Source organism: Kryptolebias marmoratus, linkage group LG1, assembly GCF_001649575.2.
Source record: "Kryptolebias marmoratus isolate JLee-2015 linkage group LG1, ASM164957v2, whole genome shotgun sequence".
NCBI classification, from domain to species: Eukaryota; Metazoa; Chordata; class Actinopteri; order Cyprinodontiformes; family Rivulidae; genus Kryptolebias; species Kryptolebias marmoratus.
Window position 1 is genome coordinate 6,179,301 of NC_051430.1, and position 14,867 is coordinate 6,194,167.

The 14,867-nt window shown below is 39.3% G+C and overlaps 1 protein-coding gene across 5 annotated transcripts in view; it reads left to right on the forward strand.

Moving 5' to 3' along the window:
• The window catches only part of nsmfb (NMDA receptor synaptonuclear signaling and neuronal migration factor b), a 124,751-nt gene extending 113,143 nt beyond the window's left edge, over positions 1–11,608 (forward strand). For 4 of the 5 annotated variants that reach the window (XM_037976060.1, XM_037976059.1, XM_037976061.1 and 1 more), the window contains 2 exons: positions 2,069–2,144; positions 5,789–11,608. In XM_037976060.1, the coding sequence (XP_037831988.1) occupies positions 2,069–2,144; positions 5,789–5,886 (174 nt within the window). In that variant the 3' untranslated portion in view covers positions 5,887–11,608. Of the gene's footprint in view, positions 1–2,068; positions 2,145–5,788 lie in introns of those variants that run through there. The other variant, XR_005233288.1, reaches the window with a different exon arrangement.
• The last annotated feature ends 3,259 nt before the right edge of the window (positions 11,609–14,867 follow it).

The following is a 14,867-nucleotide window of genomic DNA, read 5'->3' on the forward strand; positions in this document are numbered from 1 at the left end:
CCCAGGAACAACATCAGACATCTCAGTCCAGAAATGTGCAGTTCTAGGCACAGCCAAGATACTGCGCAGAACCCTCAAGCTCCCAGGCCTCTGGTAGAGGACCCGAGCTCAGAGGATGAAACAAAGACCACCCGCGGAGGGTGAGAAGGGAATTTTTATATATATATATATATATATATATAAGTAAAACAACAATCATTAAAATCAACGTTACTGACTTAAAATCACCATTGCCTACTATGCAACTATAAATACAAAATATACAAACAACAGCAAAAAATGTCTCAGTGTTATCAAGTGTGTTTGTGGAAGGGGTAGCTAGGTGTGAAACAACCTCAAAGAGACCAACAGAGACTCAAAATGGCTTCCATAACCATGTGTGCAGAGAGGTATGATGACAAAACAGCTGCTGTAACATCAACCCTAGGCATGTATGATCATGTGCCCTGTACCTGTGAATGTTTTTGACAGATGGTATGGAGGACCATACGTCACATGAAGGGTAGGATATTTTAACTTCTCGAGGTGTCTAGTTCTGGTTTAATAAGAAAAGGTTCAACAATGTCTGACTCATGTGTTGTGTTAGACAAAAAATAGATAGTTGGCATCCAAGATTCTATCTTAAGCATAACTAATATTTTTTAATAAAAATGAATCCAATCATCAGTAAATCGCAAACAAATAATCAAATTACAATTTAAAAAAACTGTAGTGGATAAGAAGCAGTGAGAGAAGCTTGGCTGATAGTTGGTCAATATAGAAATTCTTCTGTTGCTGGCAGCCGTTCTGGTTAAGCTGGAACTAAGATGGGAAGGTGAGGCCTGCACTGGACTCCTGTGGTGCAGTGAAGAGAAGGTGGAGACCAGCTGTGACATAGACCCCACAGGACTGTTAAAGAATTTCCCCCTCTGCCCCTTCTTCAAATTATCTAAGGCCAGTCCACACAGGTGTATGAGAGTGTTGTGTTATGAATATGATCCCCCACCTCCCCCTTTAAGTTTTTTGTATTCTCAAAACAATTGTGGTTCTATCATGTGCTATGACTCATAACTGGGAGGCTAATTAATGCCCTTTTTCCATTGGCTCTACTTGAGCAGCCCCGCTCCACTCCACTCTACTCTGCTTGGCTCTATAAACAATGCATCGTGTTTCCACCCGCCAGTCTGCTCGGTAGCAGAGGAACGCCTCCTTGTGTTGGTGGGAGGGGGGAGGTGGGGTCCAAAGCCGCCCCGCTCGCTACCACAATTGTGTAAACAACGGAAGAGCTATGGACAACTTTGGCCCTGTGTTGTTGCTGTTTTTTGAGCTTCTGGGCATTTTCCTGAGACTTCAGGAAGAGAGGTGCAGTGGAAGAAAAGCTCTGGATGCCCCGATTGTTGTACGGAGCCGGACAGCTGTTATCCACCGGACATTTTAGGCTTTACAGCACCTGGGGGACAAACATTGCAGGTTAAGCTAACGCTGTTGTTTGTAGTCCTATTACTTCACTACCGTTACAAAATTGTCTATCGGTGCTTTCTTCGCTCTTCTTACACTTCAATCAGACCACACCCACGACCAATGAGTGAACAGGAGCTAGCTTGCGTCACCCACGAAAGCAGGGACACCCTGTTGGACCCTGCTTCGAAGCAGGGCCAAGGATTGCCGGGGCTGGCCTCGAAAAAGGCCCATGGAAACACTTGCAAAGCGAGCCGAGTAGAGTGGAGCCGGGACCTTTAGAGCCACTTGAAAAGGGGCATTCGATTCTTGTACTTGTAGACCTTGCCAACATTCTGCAAAGACCATCCAGATTCTGGCTGACATCATAGAGGTTGTCATCCAGTGTGAAGGGGACTGCAATACTGCCTGCTCTGGCCTCATGCCCAGACTATAACTTTATTGTGTCATCAGCGTCTGCTACTGTGGTGCACATGATGGACCTTTCCACACAATATGCTGCAGTTCTGCAAGACCAACTCTCCAAACTCAAACCTCTCATTATCGTTTTATGTGTCGTTTCTATTTCATAAAATTAAAAAAATATATTCCTTATCACACTAATTATTTCTGTCTTTTTGTTTCACCGCAGCTTATTCAGACATTAAAAAGGCTGATGAGACCCTCCTCAGTTGAATTCAAGTCCCCACTAGAGCTGTCAGCTCAAGGTGAGAGTACTGCATGTACACTACAGATGACATGACTCTAAGAACACTATAGATAAACACCTGGGTTAAAAGCTGAACACATAGATTGCTGTGGGTAGAAATAGCGTGTTAGGCAGTGTGAGAAAGCTTACAGGTGAGAGCTCCTAATCAGTTATTTTCCTATCTTCTATTGATGGCACACTAAGTAGTTTTCTAATAAAACATCATAATTGCAGCTGTGAGTCTTCTATTGAGCTACCACGCTCTACTTTCTCTCTGCTTTCTCTTATTTTTCTCTCCTTACATTAATAACTTGTATATCATTGACAAAATGTTTGTCTCTTTTATTTGAAAGAAAGGAAAAGTTATTGTAGAAAAACTATCTGACATAAGTAGAACTTGACAGTTCTACTTATGTCTGATAGATACAACTCTATGTGAGATAGATACAACTGATGGACTTATGCTGGTATGGTAAATGTTGTAATTTGTTTTTTTGTACTTACTGTTTGAGGTTTGAGTGTTTTGTTTTTTCCTCCATTTGTTTTTGCTCTGTTCCTGCTTCTGTCTCCTGCCTTAGTTGTTAATAATCCCCAGGTGTTTTCTGTTTTGTTAATAGGATCTCTGCCTTTAAATATGTTCCTATGTTCAGTTTTCCTTGTGTGTCCATTGTAGCTTTCAGCTTGTCATGTTGGCTTGTGTCTAGAGTAAGTGAGGCTGAAGTGATTTACCTGTCACCAGTCCAGTTCTGTTAGTGTTTAGTATGTGGCCAGTGGCCATGTGAATTTTCTTGATTCCTTGAATAAAGCTGCTTTGAGTTCAGATGCTGGGTCTGCTTCCTGGGTCCTTTTTCCTGAGTATTTTCCAAGAACATAACTTTAAATATGTGCTGGTTTTCTCTGAGTATTCTGGTTTCCTCACACAGACCAAAAACATGCATGTTAGGTTCACTGATAACTCTAAATCGTCCCTAGATGTGAGTGAGGGTGTGAATGGTTGTCTCATTTGTCTATGTGATTGACTTGAGACCTGCCCAAGATATGACACTGACACTGACTCCAGACACTGATGGCTGAAGGTAGGCACCAGCTCCCCTGCAACCTGAAAAGGAAAAAAGTAGGGAGAAAAAAATAGATAGATGGATGGATTGTCTTGAAATTAAACTTTTTTTTAATTTTATGACTCATAAGGTCAATGCCTTTATCACTGAAGTCAGTTTAGAGTGAAAAATGAAAATCTGAGTGACCCTCTTCTAATGATCTGAATCGTGTCTTGTTTTAACAGCTGTTTTTGATCTACTCACAGAACGTTTGTCACTTTTGGCTGTAAAACTTTGGACACCCCCAAACACTCCTGTTGATGTTAGGATAATTTAGAATATACATTCACTGGTAACTTTATTCGGTACACTTTGCTAATACGAGGTTGGACCTCTTCTGACTTCAGAACTGTCGTAAATCTTTGTGGCTTAGATTCAACAAGATGTTGGAAACGTTCCTCAGAGATTGTGTTCCATATTGGCATGTTAGATTTGTCAGCTACACGTCCATGTTGTGATTCTCCCATTTCACCACATTCCAAAGGTGCTTAACTGGATTGAGATCTGATGGCTGTGGAGACCGATGGAGTCCAGTAAATCAAGACCCATCAAATCAGGCAATAATTTTCCTATCCCCTATTACCCAATTTTGGTGAGCTTGGGTGAACTGTCTCCTGTTCTTGGCTGACAGAAGTGGTAACAACTGCTTCAAAGCTGGACATGTTGTGCAATCAGAGAAGGCATTCTGCAGACCCTGGTCAGAGCTACTGTTTCCTTTCTGTCAGCTCCAACAAGTATGCCCATTGTCCTCAGACCTCTGACATTTCAAGGCTTTTTGTGTCCACGTACATGCCACTCACAGGATATTTTCTCTTTTTTTGGACCATTCTCTTTAAACCCTAGAGATGATTGTGTGTAAAAACTCCAGTAAATCAGCATTTTCTGAAATACTGAAGCAGGGTTATTATAATCCATACACCTAAATATTTTATTTAATTGGTCCAGACCTTGCTGAGTTGATTGTTGTTTATTATAGAGCATGTTTTCATGTTGACCAATAGTTGCTCGATGAGAACTTAAAGCTGATTGTAATGCTTATATATCAGCAGAATCCCTGTTTCTGTATTTGTAATCATTTTGTAATGTCAGGACTCAAAATGTTGACTACAGAAGTAGCACACAGTGACTGGCAGCCACAGGAAGTTCTGACTGATTTTCAGAACCACAGTGTCTGCAAGGGAAGAAAATGGAAGTTAATATGAGTTCCTAATATTGTTTCCAACAGAAAGTGTCTTTGTTAGGATACCCAGGTGCAGCTGTGTGTAATGCCATCTACAAAATGGCAGGACAGCACCATCAGTTGGACACCCTAAAAACTGTACTGTCACAGCTCTCTGCTTGGAGCTCCCAGGAGGGGGAGAGAAGTGAAGGGAAGGAGAAAAGAAGGCTGGTAGGACAGTAGGATCTGACAACAGACCCGGGAGGACTAGTTAAACGGAGAAGGTTAACTACTGAGTTGCGATAGCTAGGTTGATTAACAGATACACTGCAGGCAAGGATTTGAGTTAGAAGTGGAGCGATGGGAAACAATGACAAATGACACAGAAGGGGGACTAGCAATACACTGAAAGCATCTAAATAAAACAAAGGAAAAGCATGATCAAATATCTGTAATTGCAACAACAAAGTAACATGGGGTCATGGTAGTTCGGTGGTCAGTGGCACAGTCCCATATTCCGGAGTCTGTATGTTCCAGCCTAGGTTGCGTCGAGAAGGGCAGCCAGCGTAAAACAACTGCAAAATCTACTGTGTGAGTTGCTGTACTGTTGCTGTGGCAACCCCTGCAGAAAGGAGCAGCTGGGAAAAAAATGTAACTCAACCTAAAAAAACAATACAAACACTTCAGGATCATAACGGAGTCTTAAGAGATTTGAGACTGGAATGGAGGTTCACCTTCCTGTAAGACAATGAACCTAAACACTCTGCTGAAGCAACACTCCACTGGTTTTAAGAGAACCACTTAAAAGTTCTGGTATGGTCCAGTCAAAGCCCAGATCTCAGTCCAGCTTTGTTTGTTTTACAATAAAATTATTTTGCATCTTCAAAATGGTAGTTATGTGGTGTAAAAATATTGTGTTAAAATTTCAAGTTGTAAGGCAACAAAACACTGAAACATTGGAATGGAAACGGAGGGATGTTGCACCCTACTGGAAGAAAGTCCCAGATACTTATTACCCACAGTTCATGTTTCCAATCTATTTATAAAATTTGTTTCAAATGCACAAATAAACAGCCCTAAAACTGCATTTAATGTTATTGTAAATTGTATGTTTTTCTGTAGTTTGCCTCAGAATAAAAATACAACATTTATTAATAAAAATGAAAGTTTTCAATTAAATTCATCAGATTACAGATACTTAACTTTGTACTTCCACTGAAATGAACGGCATTATTACTACAGTTCATTTAACTGTACTAAACTTCGAAAAATTTGTTGTTTTTCAAACTGCAGCAGAATGCTGCAGTAGTCTATGAAAAGGTTACTTAATGGTTGCTGATTCCAGTTGAGTTCAGGTTTTTCCATAAATGCTTTAACTTGTTTTCTTTTTCTGTGTTCTGACTGCAGGCAAAGAGATGATTGAGATGTACTTTGATTACCGCCTGTTCCGTCTTTGGAAAAGCCGTCAGCACTCCAAGCTGCTGGACTACGACGACCTCTTGTGACCTCAGCCTGGATCCTGTTGGCTTGTCGGCTGTTGAACGCAAGTCTGAGCCTGCTTTATGGTGACAGGGTGTTTCGTCTGCAGGTTGTGGCTCTGTGGCAGGGCTGGAGCTCTAGCAGCAGAGCAGCTGAGGGTTTTATTTGAACCCTTCTGAAGCAGTAGGATGTAGTCATGTAGAAATAACCTCGTCCATCATCACGTTCTGCCTTTCTGTTAGAGAAAAGCAAAAGAACAAGAACAAGATGAAAAAGAGAGTCATTGTGTTTCAAAGATGCTGCTTACAGTTAAATTTCTGAGCTGAGAGAGGAAGTTAAAGAACCAAAAGATGAAGAACTCCTTCCTAGCAACCTTAGACTGTGACTTATTTTTCTTGCCTTGCCTTTAACAAAGCGTATTTGCTCTTTGAAGCTGAAGGCTTAAATCAATCAGACTTTATTCTTTTTCAGGTGTTTGAGGTATTTACAATGGAAGAAAAGCTTATATGTAAAAAAAACAAGTCCTTATTGAAATATTAGCAAATAGGTTTCAGCATCTTTTTTAATGCTAACATGTTCAAAACAGCTAATTAGTTTTATTTCACTGTTACTTCAACAAAGTAATATTTTAAAAAGCTTTTATAGAAAATAAGCGTGTTAGTATTTCGTACAGACTGTTGTATTATTAACTCAGGTTAAATCCTTTAGTTTCTTCTTAGACTTGTACAACATACTATAGATCAGAAGTCAAGGCCTTTGCATATCCTCAGTGTAGCATCACATATTACTACAAGCTTTTTGTGTATTTTAATGTTGTGTTGAGTCAGTGATCAGATCCATTCATGCTTGTTTGGTAACACTGCAGCATTTTGCTGGAGGCTGCTGAGCATCTCCAGCTCTTCTTTCTTGAGCTGCTAGTTTACAGGTGCCTTTTTATTACCTGTGTGGCTCTGGATCGCATGCTTGAGTCCAAAGCAGATTAGTTGGCCTTTAGGTTGCAGGTAGTCTGTGATGTTACACTCACTTCATAGGAAGTAGATGTACAAATATACTGCATACTTACTTTGAATATTTACTCACATTTTTGAGAATTTATTTAGAACTTAACTTGAATTATATAAAGTAGCAGTGTGTAGAGGCAATACTTTACTTCATAATACTTGAGCTTGTCCTCCTTCTCTACAGCTGAAGTAACATGTCATTTTTTTCATGAACATGATAGAATTTAAAAGGCACACTCCACTGATTTAAGTGTTTAACTTCCCTATAATTAGGGGATTTAAGGTATCCGAAGAAGAAGAACAAGACATAAAGAAATTCTTGTTCTTTGGTGTGAATTAGCCTCTGACATTTTCCCCATTGCAGCTTGGCTATGTCCTGTCCTCTTTCTAACTTATAGATACCTGCAGCATTGAAACTTTGTTTGTGAAGTCTGAAGGCCAAGTCGATGGCAAAATCAGCCTCTCACAGACACAACATTTTTCTCGGCGTAATCATGCCCCAAGCAGGCATCCAGGCTTCTAGATGCCTTCAGGCTTCCCTTCATTAATTTTCCTGTCTCAGAAGCAGGTCAATGTGAGCATCAAGAAACAACCTTTTCATGTTTGTAGTTCACAAATCTCTGTTGAGACAAACAGACTTTAATTTATGATCATATTTACTTATTATACTCCGAATCCTACAGCTAGTGGTGGCAGCCATGTTATATAATTTATAATATATGGGAAGGGGGAGGGGAGGTGTCCAAGCAGGTGCATGTCCTCTAAACACATTATAAAATTGTTTTCCTTGGTTAAGTGTAACTAAGAGCTGCAAATTTCAGTTTGTTTACTGAAAAATAGAAATAGGAGCCCTTTATCACTTTCAGTTCTGTCTGAAAATTCTGCCTAATTGGAAGAGGCAGAACTGCTGCTGTTGGAGTTGAAGAAGTGCAGAGTCAGATGGGATGAGTGACATTTACATTTTCCTTATATAAGGCTTTTGCTGACGTAGCTATGTACTCAGTTATACACACCCTCACCACACACACACACACACCAGTCTGCAGCTTCAAACCAAAAGTCCTCACAAAAACAAAAAGGACCTTTTTTATTTAGACCTCTCCCTTCTTTGCTGTAGTTTGTTGTGAAGTGAAAATTCCATTTAGATTTTAATGAATGCTTCTCTTAATCTGAGTTGTAACAGGTGTGTTACGCCGATGTAAAGTTCATACCAAGGCTTTTCAGCTGACGAGAAGTGTTTATGTTGTGGCTGTGCCCCTTCACTGTCTCTTCACAACTCGTGACATGATTCCTACTACAAAAACTGACTGACTTCTCTGTTGTAATCAACTTGGCTGAGATTTTTATCTTGAACCTTTTTTTGGAGGGTGAAGGACTCCTAACACTGATACAGCTTTATTATCTGATTCTAATTATCTGTATGTTGTGTTAAAGTCTTGTGTGTAAAAGCTGCACTGCATTTATTAGATAAGAAGAAATGCTTGTAGTATTTACTATATAACTAACTTTCTTGTAATTACAATATTGGATCTCATTAAATGAGAAGGATCAGTTAATAATCAATAACTATTAATACATTTATTAATAGGATTCCCCTTGGTTTTGACTTGGTTTGATGCATTATTGTGAGCCAGTTTTAGAAAATGTTCTTAAATTTCTGTACACAGACATACTTTTAAGAGCTAAAGTGTGTGTTGTCATTAATTCAGTGAGTGACAATACTGACCCCTTTATCTACATCAGTGGTGTCCAAACATTTTGACATGCAGGCCAAAGTCACGAAGTTGAAAGTACTCGCGGGCCACAAAAATGTTAATTTTTGATTAAAAAACGTGATTATTTTTCTTTAAGTTTTAAACCCTCAGCAGTGTAAATACAGAATTTTTTAGTGAAAGGGCAAAAGTATACACATTTTGGTGGAGAAGAAGTTTCAAATTGTTGTAGATCCAAAGCATAAAAGCCTTGCAAACATTTACCTCACTAAAAGTAAAACATTCAATTCCTTTAAATTGTTGGGTCTATTGTTTTTTGTTTTCTTGTGCATGGCAAGTATATTTTAGGCTATACTCAGGAACACCAGAAAAATATGATTCACTAAAAACAGGTCATGTGGCCTGGTGGCAGATGTTTCATTGGCTTGCAGTTCCTATCCCAGCTGAGAGTTTTTTCAAAAGTCTCCTGGACCAACTCAACTATGGATGTCCCATGTTAAAAAGGGCAGTTGAAACACAGAAAAAGTGTACAGATGGCGGTCACTAAAACCTATTCATACAACGTTAGGTTTTAAGAGATACTAGTAAAAATGATTGAATGTGTAAATTATGCCTTCCCCATATTCCCTTACCAAAGGTAAATTTCCCTCTACTGATGATTAAATCAGTAGCAATTTTTTTCTTCCAAAATTCTTGCTTTACTTAGCCAAATGTTATGAATGGTTACCCAAAAGTCTATATTTTGGTAAAAGCTTGTTAAGGTTTGTGGTCCTTTTTATCATGAAATTGGAATAAAAATAATAAACGTAGCTAAATTTTTTATCTGATTTTTTGGTAAACCTAAAAATTATTTAATAAGGGTCACCCCTACAATTTTCAAAGGTGTCTATCTGCACCTACATCTTAAGCCCATGGAACAACATTACACCATTGCACAGAATTACTTAAAGGACCACAAATAGTCTACCAGTCCCACTTTGGACACCCCTGGTTTAAACCATCAGTAGAGTGTAATGGTACTAATAAATCACCATTCACTTTAGGTTTGGTTTCTACCAAAAAAAACAAATGCAACTTCTTTTTTCCAGAGAGAAAAACAAACCACCAATGGTAGTGGGGAGGCATTAAGGTCACAGATCATGAACAGCAAGGGAGGAATTGTCCACATCACTATAAAAAAAAAAAGTTGTATTGTTTATTCATCTGTTTTGAAGAGTAAACATTGTTCTACAGGTCATATGTCAAACACAGAGTTGATAAAACAAAAAATTAGGAGTTTTTTTCACATAATTTGACTTGTAAAATCTAAGAGAATTCAGAACTGAATACAATCTCCCAATGAGAAAATAAAAACAAAAAAATAATTAAAAGTTTAAACACTCGCATTAGCTTCTCAGCTAGCTCAGTGTTAGCATGCTGTTCATACACAGATGGAGCTTTTTAAACACTTGGTGATCTATTTAAGTGTTTATTTGGAGCCAGAGGGTGTTTGAAAGTGTGTGAATTATGACCCTTTTGGCTTTCCACCTCACACTCTGCATCACTGCCATGTATCACTGGGAAACTTTTCCACACAGCTGATGTGAAACCAACAGAGTCTTCAAGTGTCTGTCTCTCATCTGAACAAACCATTCTTACTTTGTTTTGATGTAGAGTACTTTAGATAGGATCTTTCTTTACTCCTGTACTTTTTCTAGAATGAATACTCTAGGGTTACTGCTTCACCCCTAGAGTACAGTGAAAAAAAAAAAAATGTCTGCTGGAAACTCAGGTTAAATTCCAGTGTTAGCTTTTCACTTCAGGTAAGATTTTTACCCAGGAAAGGTAAGATGACATCTATATTTTTTAACTCACCACAACATTTTGTTGTGGTGACTGAACACAAAAATTACCTTTTAGAGTTTTGTTTTTTCCCATAGAATGTACTGTATAACCACTAAGTCAACTTAACCTTAAGAGTAAAAAACAAGTAATTCAAATGCAACTTTTACACGTTTTTACACTCAGACTTTTAAGACTTTTTTGTGACATCAGTCATTGAGCATGGAGTATGGAGAAAGGGACATAAGTCAAGTTAAGCCAGTCTGCCAGGAGTTATCTGGGGTATACAGTATTAGACTCAACGTGTTGATCAGATAAACTGATAGATTCTGCAGCCTCGACACCATCCCTATATCCAAAGTCTTTTTTAGTTCTGCACATGAACATAGGTGCAGTAACACAGACTTTGTTCAGTCAAGAAAACTGTAACAAACTAAACAAATGGTGTTGTGCAGAATTGTAGAGGTTTATTATTAGCTAATGTAGTGTTCTTTCACACCAGTATGTTGTTCTTGAGAAGGAGATATTTTATAAGCCTGATAAAGAATAGAAAGCAGGTCCTCATTTGGCTAGCCATTAGCCTAGCCTGGAAAAAGATTTTTGCCTCTTTCTTCATACTCTGTGCTCTAAGACTGATGTCATGGCTGATAAGGTAATAACTATTAATAATGATTAAACAGAACATCACTTTAAAGTTGACAGCACTACCCCTCTGAGTTAATCATATGTGTGTTTTTAGACCTGTTTCTTTGTCCCCAAGGGTAGGGTGAAAACTAAAATGAACTTCCTGTTTTATTTACCTGACCCCTATACTTGATCTAATTTCTTCATCCCAAGGCTCTCAGTGGGGTTTTAATAAGTGCAACTTACACTCAAATATTCCAAATACCTCCACAAGCAAATGTAACTGGGTTATTTACAAAAGTATGCACAATTCAACCATTTGTATATCTTGCTATACATTATCATTAAACAACAATGAAAGTCTCATGGAAATTATTAGGGTATTTTGAATTACTGAGATCTCATGGTTAGTGTTCAGTAACATTCTATTAGGATACATTAAAATAAATTATGGTGATAAACGCTCCATTGTGTGTTACTGTAATCTGTCTGTGTATCAACAGTATTTATGATTCTGACTGCTGTTTTCTGTATTTCAAACATGCATATCATTGTCATTATATCGTTAACTAAACTGAACAGATCTCTGAGTTGTATTGTCATCATTTGGTTGGAAAGGTGTAATAACTAAGACCCCCCTTCACACTGGATAATAACCTCCACTCTATCCCTGATCTACCATAAAGACAACCTGAGAACATGTCTAGGGACCCTTGATGCAAAGGGGCACTTAGTAATGAGTGAAAAAAAATAAATGGTGTATAATATACATGATATTATGCCATACTGTGCTAAAAGTGGGGCTTTGCACTTTATCAGATTTGTAGTTTGTTTGAAATTTTGCACCAAATTGTAATGACTGAGCAAAGCAAACCCAGAATGCAGATTCATCTTAAATAAACAAAACTAATTTATTTACAAAAAAAGGAAAACAAAAAGCTGATGAGGCAGCAAACTAATTCAAAACTCACTAAAAGAAACACAAGGAGGATGACCCAAGGAGCAGAACTTGACCATGGCATAAACAAAAAAACAAGACAGGGATTAACAATGAGCATAGAGAAGGCAGAAATTAACCGAATGCAATGAGCCAGCAAGGAAGGAGTGACAAAAGACAGGTTTTATGGACTGAAAGCATTAATTAAGTGAACACAGGTGACTAATTACAAACTAGGGACAGGTGCAGATGTGTATGGTAGGCTGACTGGAAAATTACTGAGCTGAGGACAGGTAAATAGTAGCACAGGAAACACATGAAAAAAACAAGAGTGACAAGAACACACAGAAACACAACAACATGAAACCAACATGAAATCAAATACAGAAAAATAACTCAAAAACTCAAATCATGACACAAATGATCATAAAAATAGGATAGTAAACATCAACCACTTTGAAAATAAATCCACCACCTAAGCTGCACGAGCTGAAGCCCCTCCACTCCACCTGTGTCTGGGAGAGGGGAGGGCTCAGACACACAAAGAGGTCCTCTCTGCTGCTCAGAAATAACATTTAACACCAAGAACAGCATTTAAAACATGATGTTGATGATTATTGTTTTCAATAATTATGATTTGTATATATTTTTTTTATAATTGAGCAGCCATCACTCAAGGTCACTGTCCAGTCAGAGTTAAATAAAAAGCTTTTAAATATATGATATGGCAGATGAAGTATTGAACTGTGATAAAACAAAATAATCTATCTTGGCTGATAATCAAGATAATCAAGATGGGTGCAGAGAGCAGGCTGAACTGTTTGCACTCCTGTAAGATCTTTTTTACTATTAGTCCAACTAACCCTAACTCTGGGTTGTAAAATGATTGCAACTCATGTTGTCTGATCTAGGCTGTTGCATCAATGAGAAATCAGCATTGCTGTAAAGCAATGGCATGATGAAGATAGCAGAGGGGGGGCGTTTGTGCCCAGGGGCCTCTTGAGGCCTTGCCCCTGCTTTGTCATGAAAAAATCAGCCAGAATGTTAAAGGTCTTGGAAGGGTCTTGGTGAAGTCCTCAGATGTGTATTAAGAATACAGAAGTGGGCTTTTCAAGATGGCGGCGTAGCAAGCGGTCGACTTCGTTGAGCTGCGCACCATATACTTTATATTTGAGCAGAATATCACCCTCTTACTAAGACTTTTCAACTAAATGTGGTTATACGAACGCTGATAAATGCTCTTTCGACTCACTCCAGCATAATGCCGCCCAAAAACTTAAAGAAAACGAACAAGACCTGCAACAAGACAAGACCTCTCAACTGGCTGACACAGGTAACGTGGCTAACATGGAGCTAGCTACAGAGCCACCAGCGGCTGTTGGGGCCGCCACACTCGATCCTGCTCTCCGCCAAGTTATTGAAGAAATTACTGGGAACATTTCATCAGTCATCTCCCAGAAAGTAGACATTCTGACTGAAATGCTTAAGAGCCAGGCCACGGAGATAAAGGAGCTGGCCTGACGCACTACAGTTGCGGAGGACAGGATTACAGCTCAGGAAGACGGGCTGGACCAGGCTACGGCCCGCATAAAAAAGTTGGAGAAAGAGGCCTTCACGATGGCACAACGACTTGATGACATTGAAAATAGAGGCAGGAGAAAGAACATTCGAGTGCTTGGTTTAAAAGAGGGCATAGAGGCTGGTCCTGGAGCCCTAAAATTCTTTGAAAAATGGCTGCCCGAATTTCTACAAGTCGAGACCAAGAACGGCCGGATCAAGCTCGAGAGGGCGCACCGCACGCTGGCTCCACAGCCTGGGCCTACACAGAGACCAAGACCGGTGCTGATCAGATTTCATAACTACCGAGATCAACAACAGGTACTCGAAGCTGCGCGGCGTGCGGGGAGTGAAGATCAGCCCCTGAGGTACCAGAACTCCAAGATTATGTTTTTCCAGGATTTCTCGGCAGACACCATGTGCAGGCGGAAAGGATTCGATGCGGTAAAGCGACGGCTGCAGGAGGCAGGCATCCAGTACTCCCTTCTCTACCCGGCCAGGTTGAGGATTGTGCGCGATGGGGAAGCAAAGATCTTTATTTCTCCGGATAAGGCAATGGAGTTCATTGGGAGTTTGGGCTGAATTACTGCCAGCCGAAGATTATGGAGACAAACGCGCTGGACCGGACTGTGTCAGGGGTCTAATCTCTAAACATTTCCTGATTCTTTGTGTTCACCTCTCCACACATGAGAACAGTGATGTGAGTAATTATGATCATGACTCATTTCAACCTGATCTGCTCAGCTATATTTTCTCGTAATTTTAAGTGGTGCGTGGCAACGATGGATAGATGATGGACTTTCTTTTTTGGGTCTGTTTACCTGTGTGTGTCTTCATCAGGGAGATGAAACACACGTATTTGGTTAAAGGGTTGGCCCCCTGTTCTTTTAGGGGGGAAGCGCGCCAGGAAAGCGCATTTTTCTGTTTTCTTTTGGTTTTAATTTGTTGGTTTCGGTTGTTTTTTGTTCAGCTCAGCTCATTGCAGTCCTTATGTGTAATCATTATTTGGGTGGCACTGCATTCTAACTCTGGGTTGTAAATGTTAAGAACATTAAGGAAAGTCATTCACCAATTAAAAGGAAAAAGGTCCTTTTAGCTCTTAAGAAGGAAGGTGTAGATATAGCGCTACTGCAGGAGACACACCTAAATGATTCCGAACATTTAAAATTGCAACAATGCGGTTTTGAACATGTTTTTTTCTCCTCTTTCACTAACAAAAGTAGAGGAGTTGCAATTCTTATTAAAAAATCGGTGCCCTTTAAAGTCATAGAGTGTATCAAAGATGGAAATGGGAGATATGTACTTGTTAGAGCAATGATAAGTGGGGAAGAATTTGCCATATTGAATGTTTATTT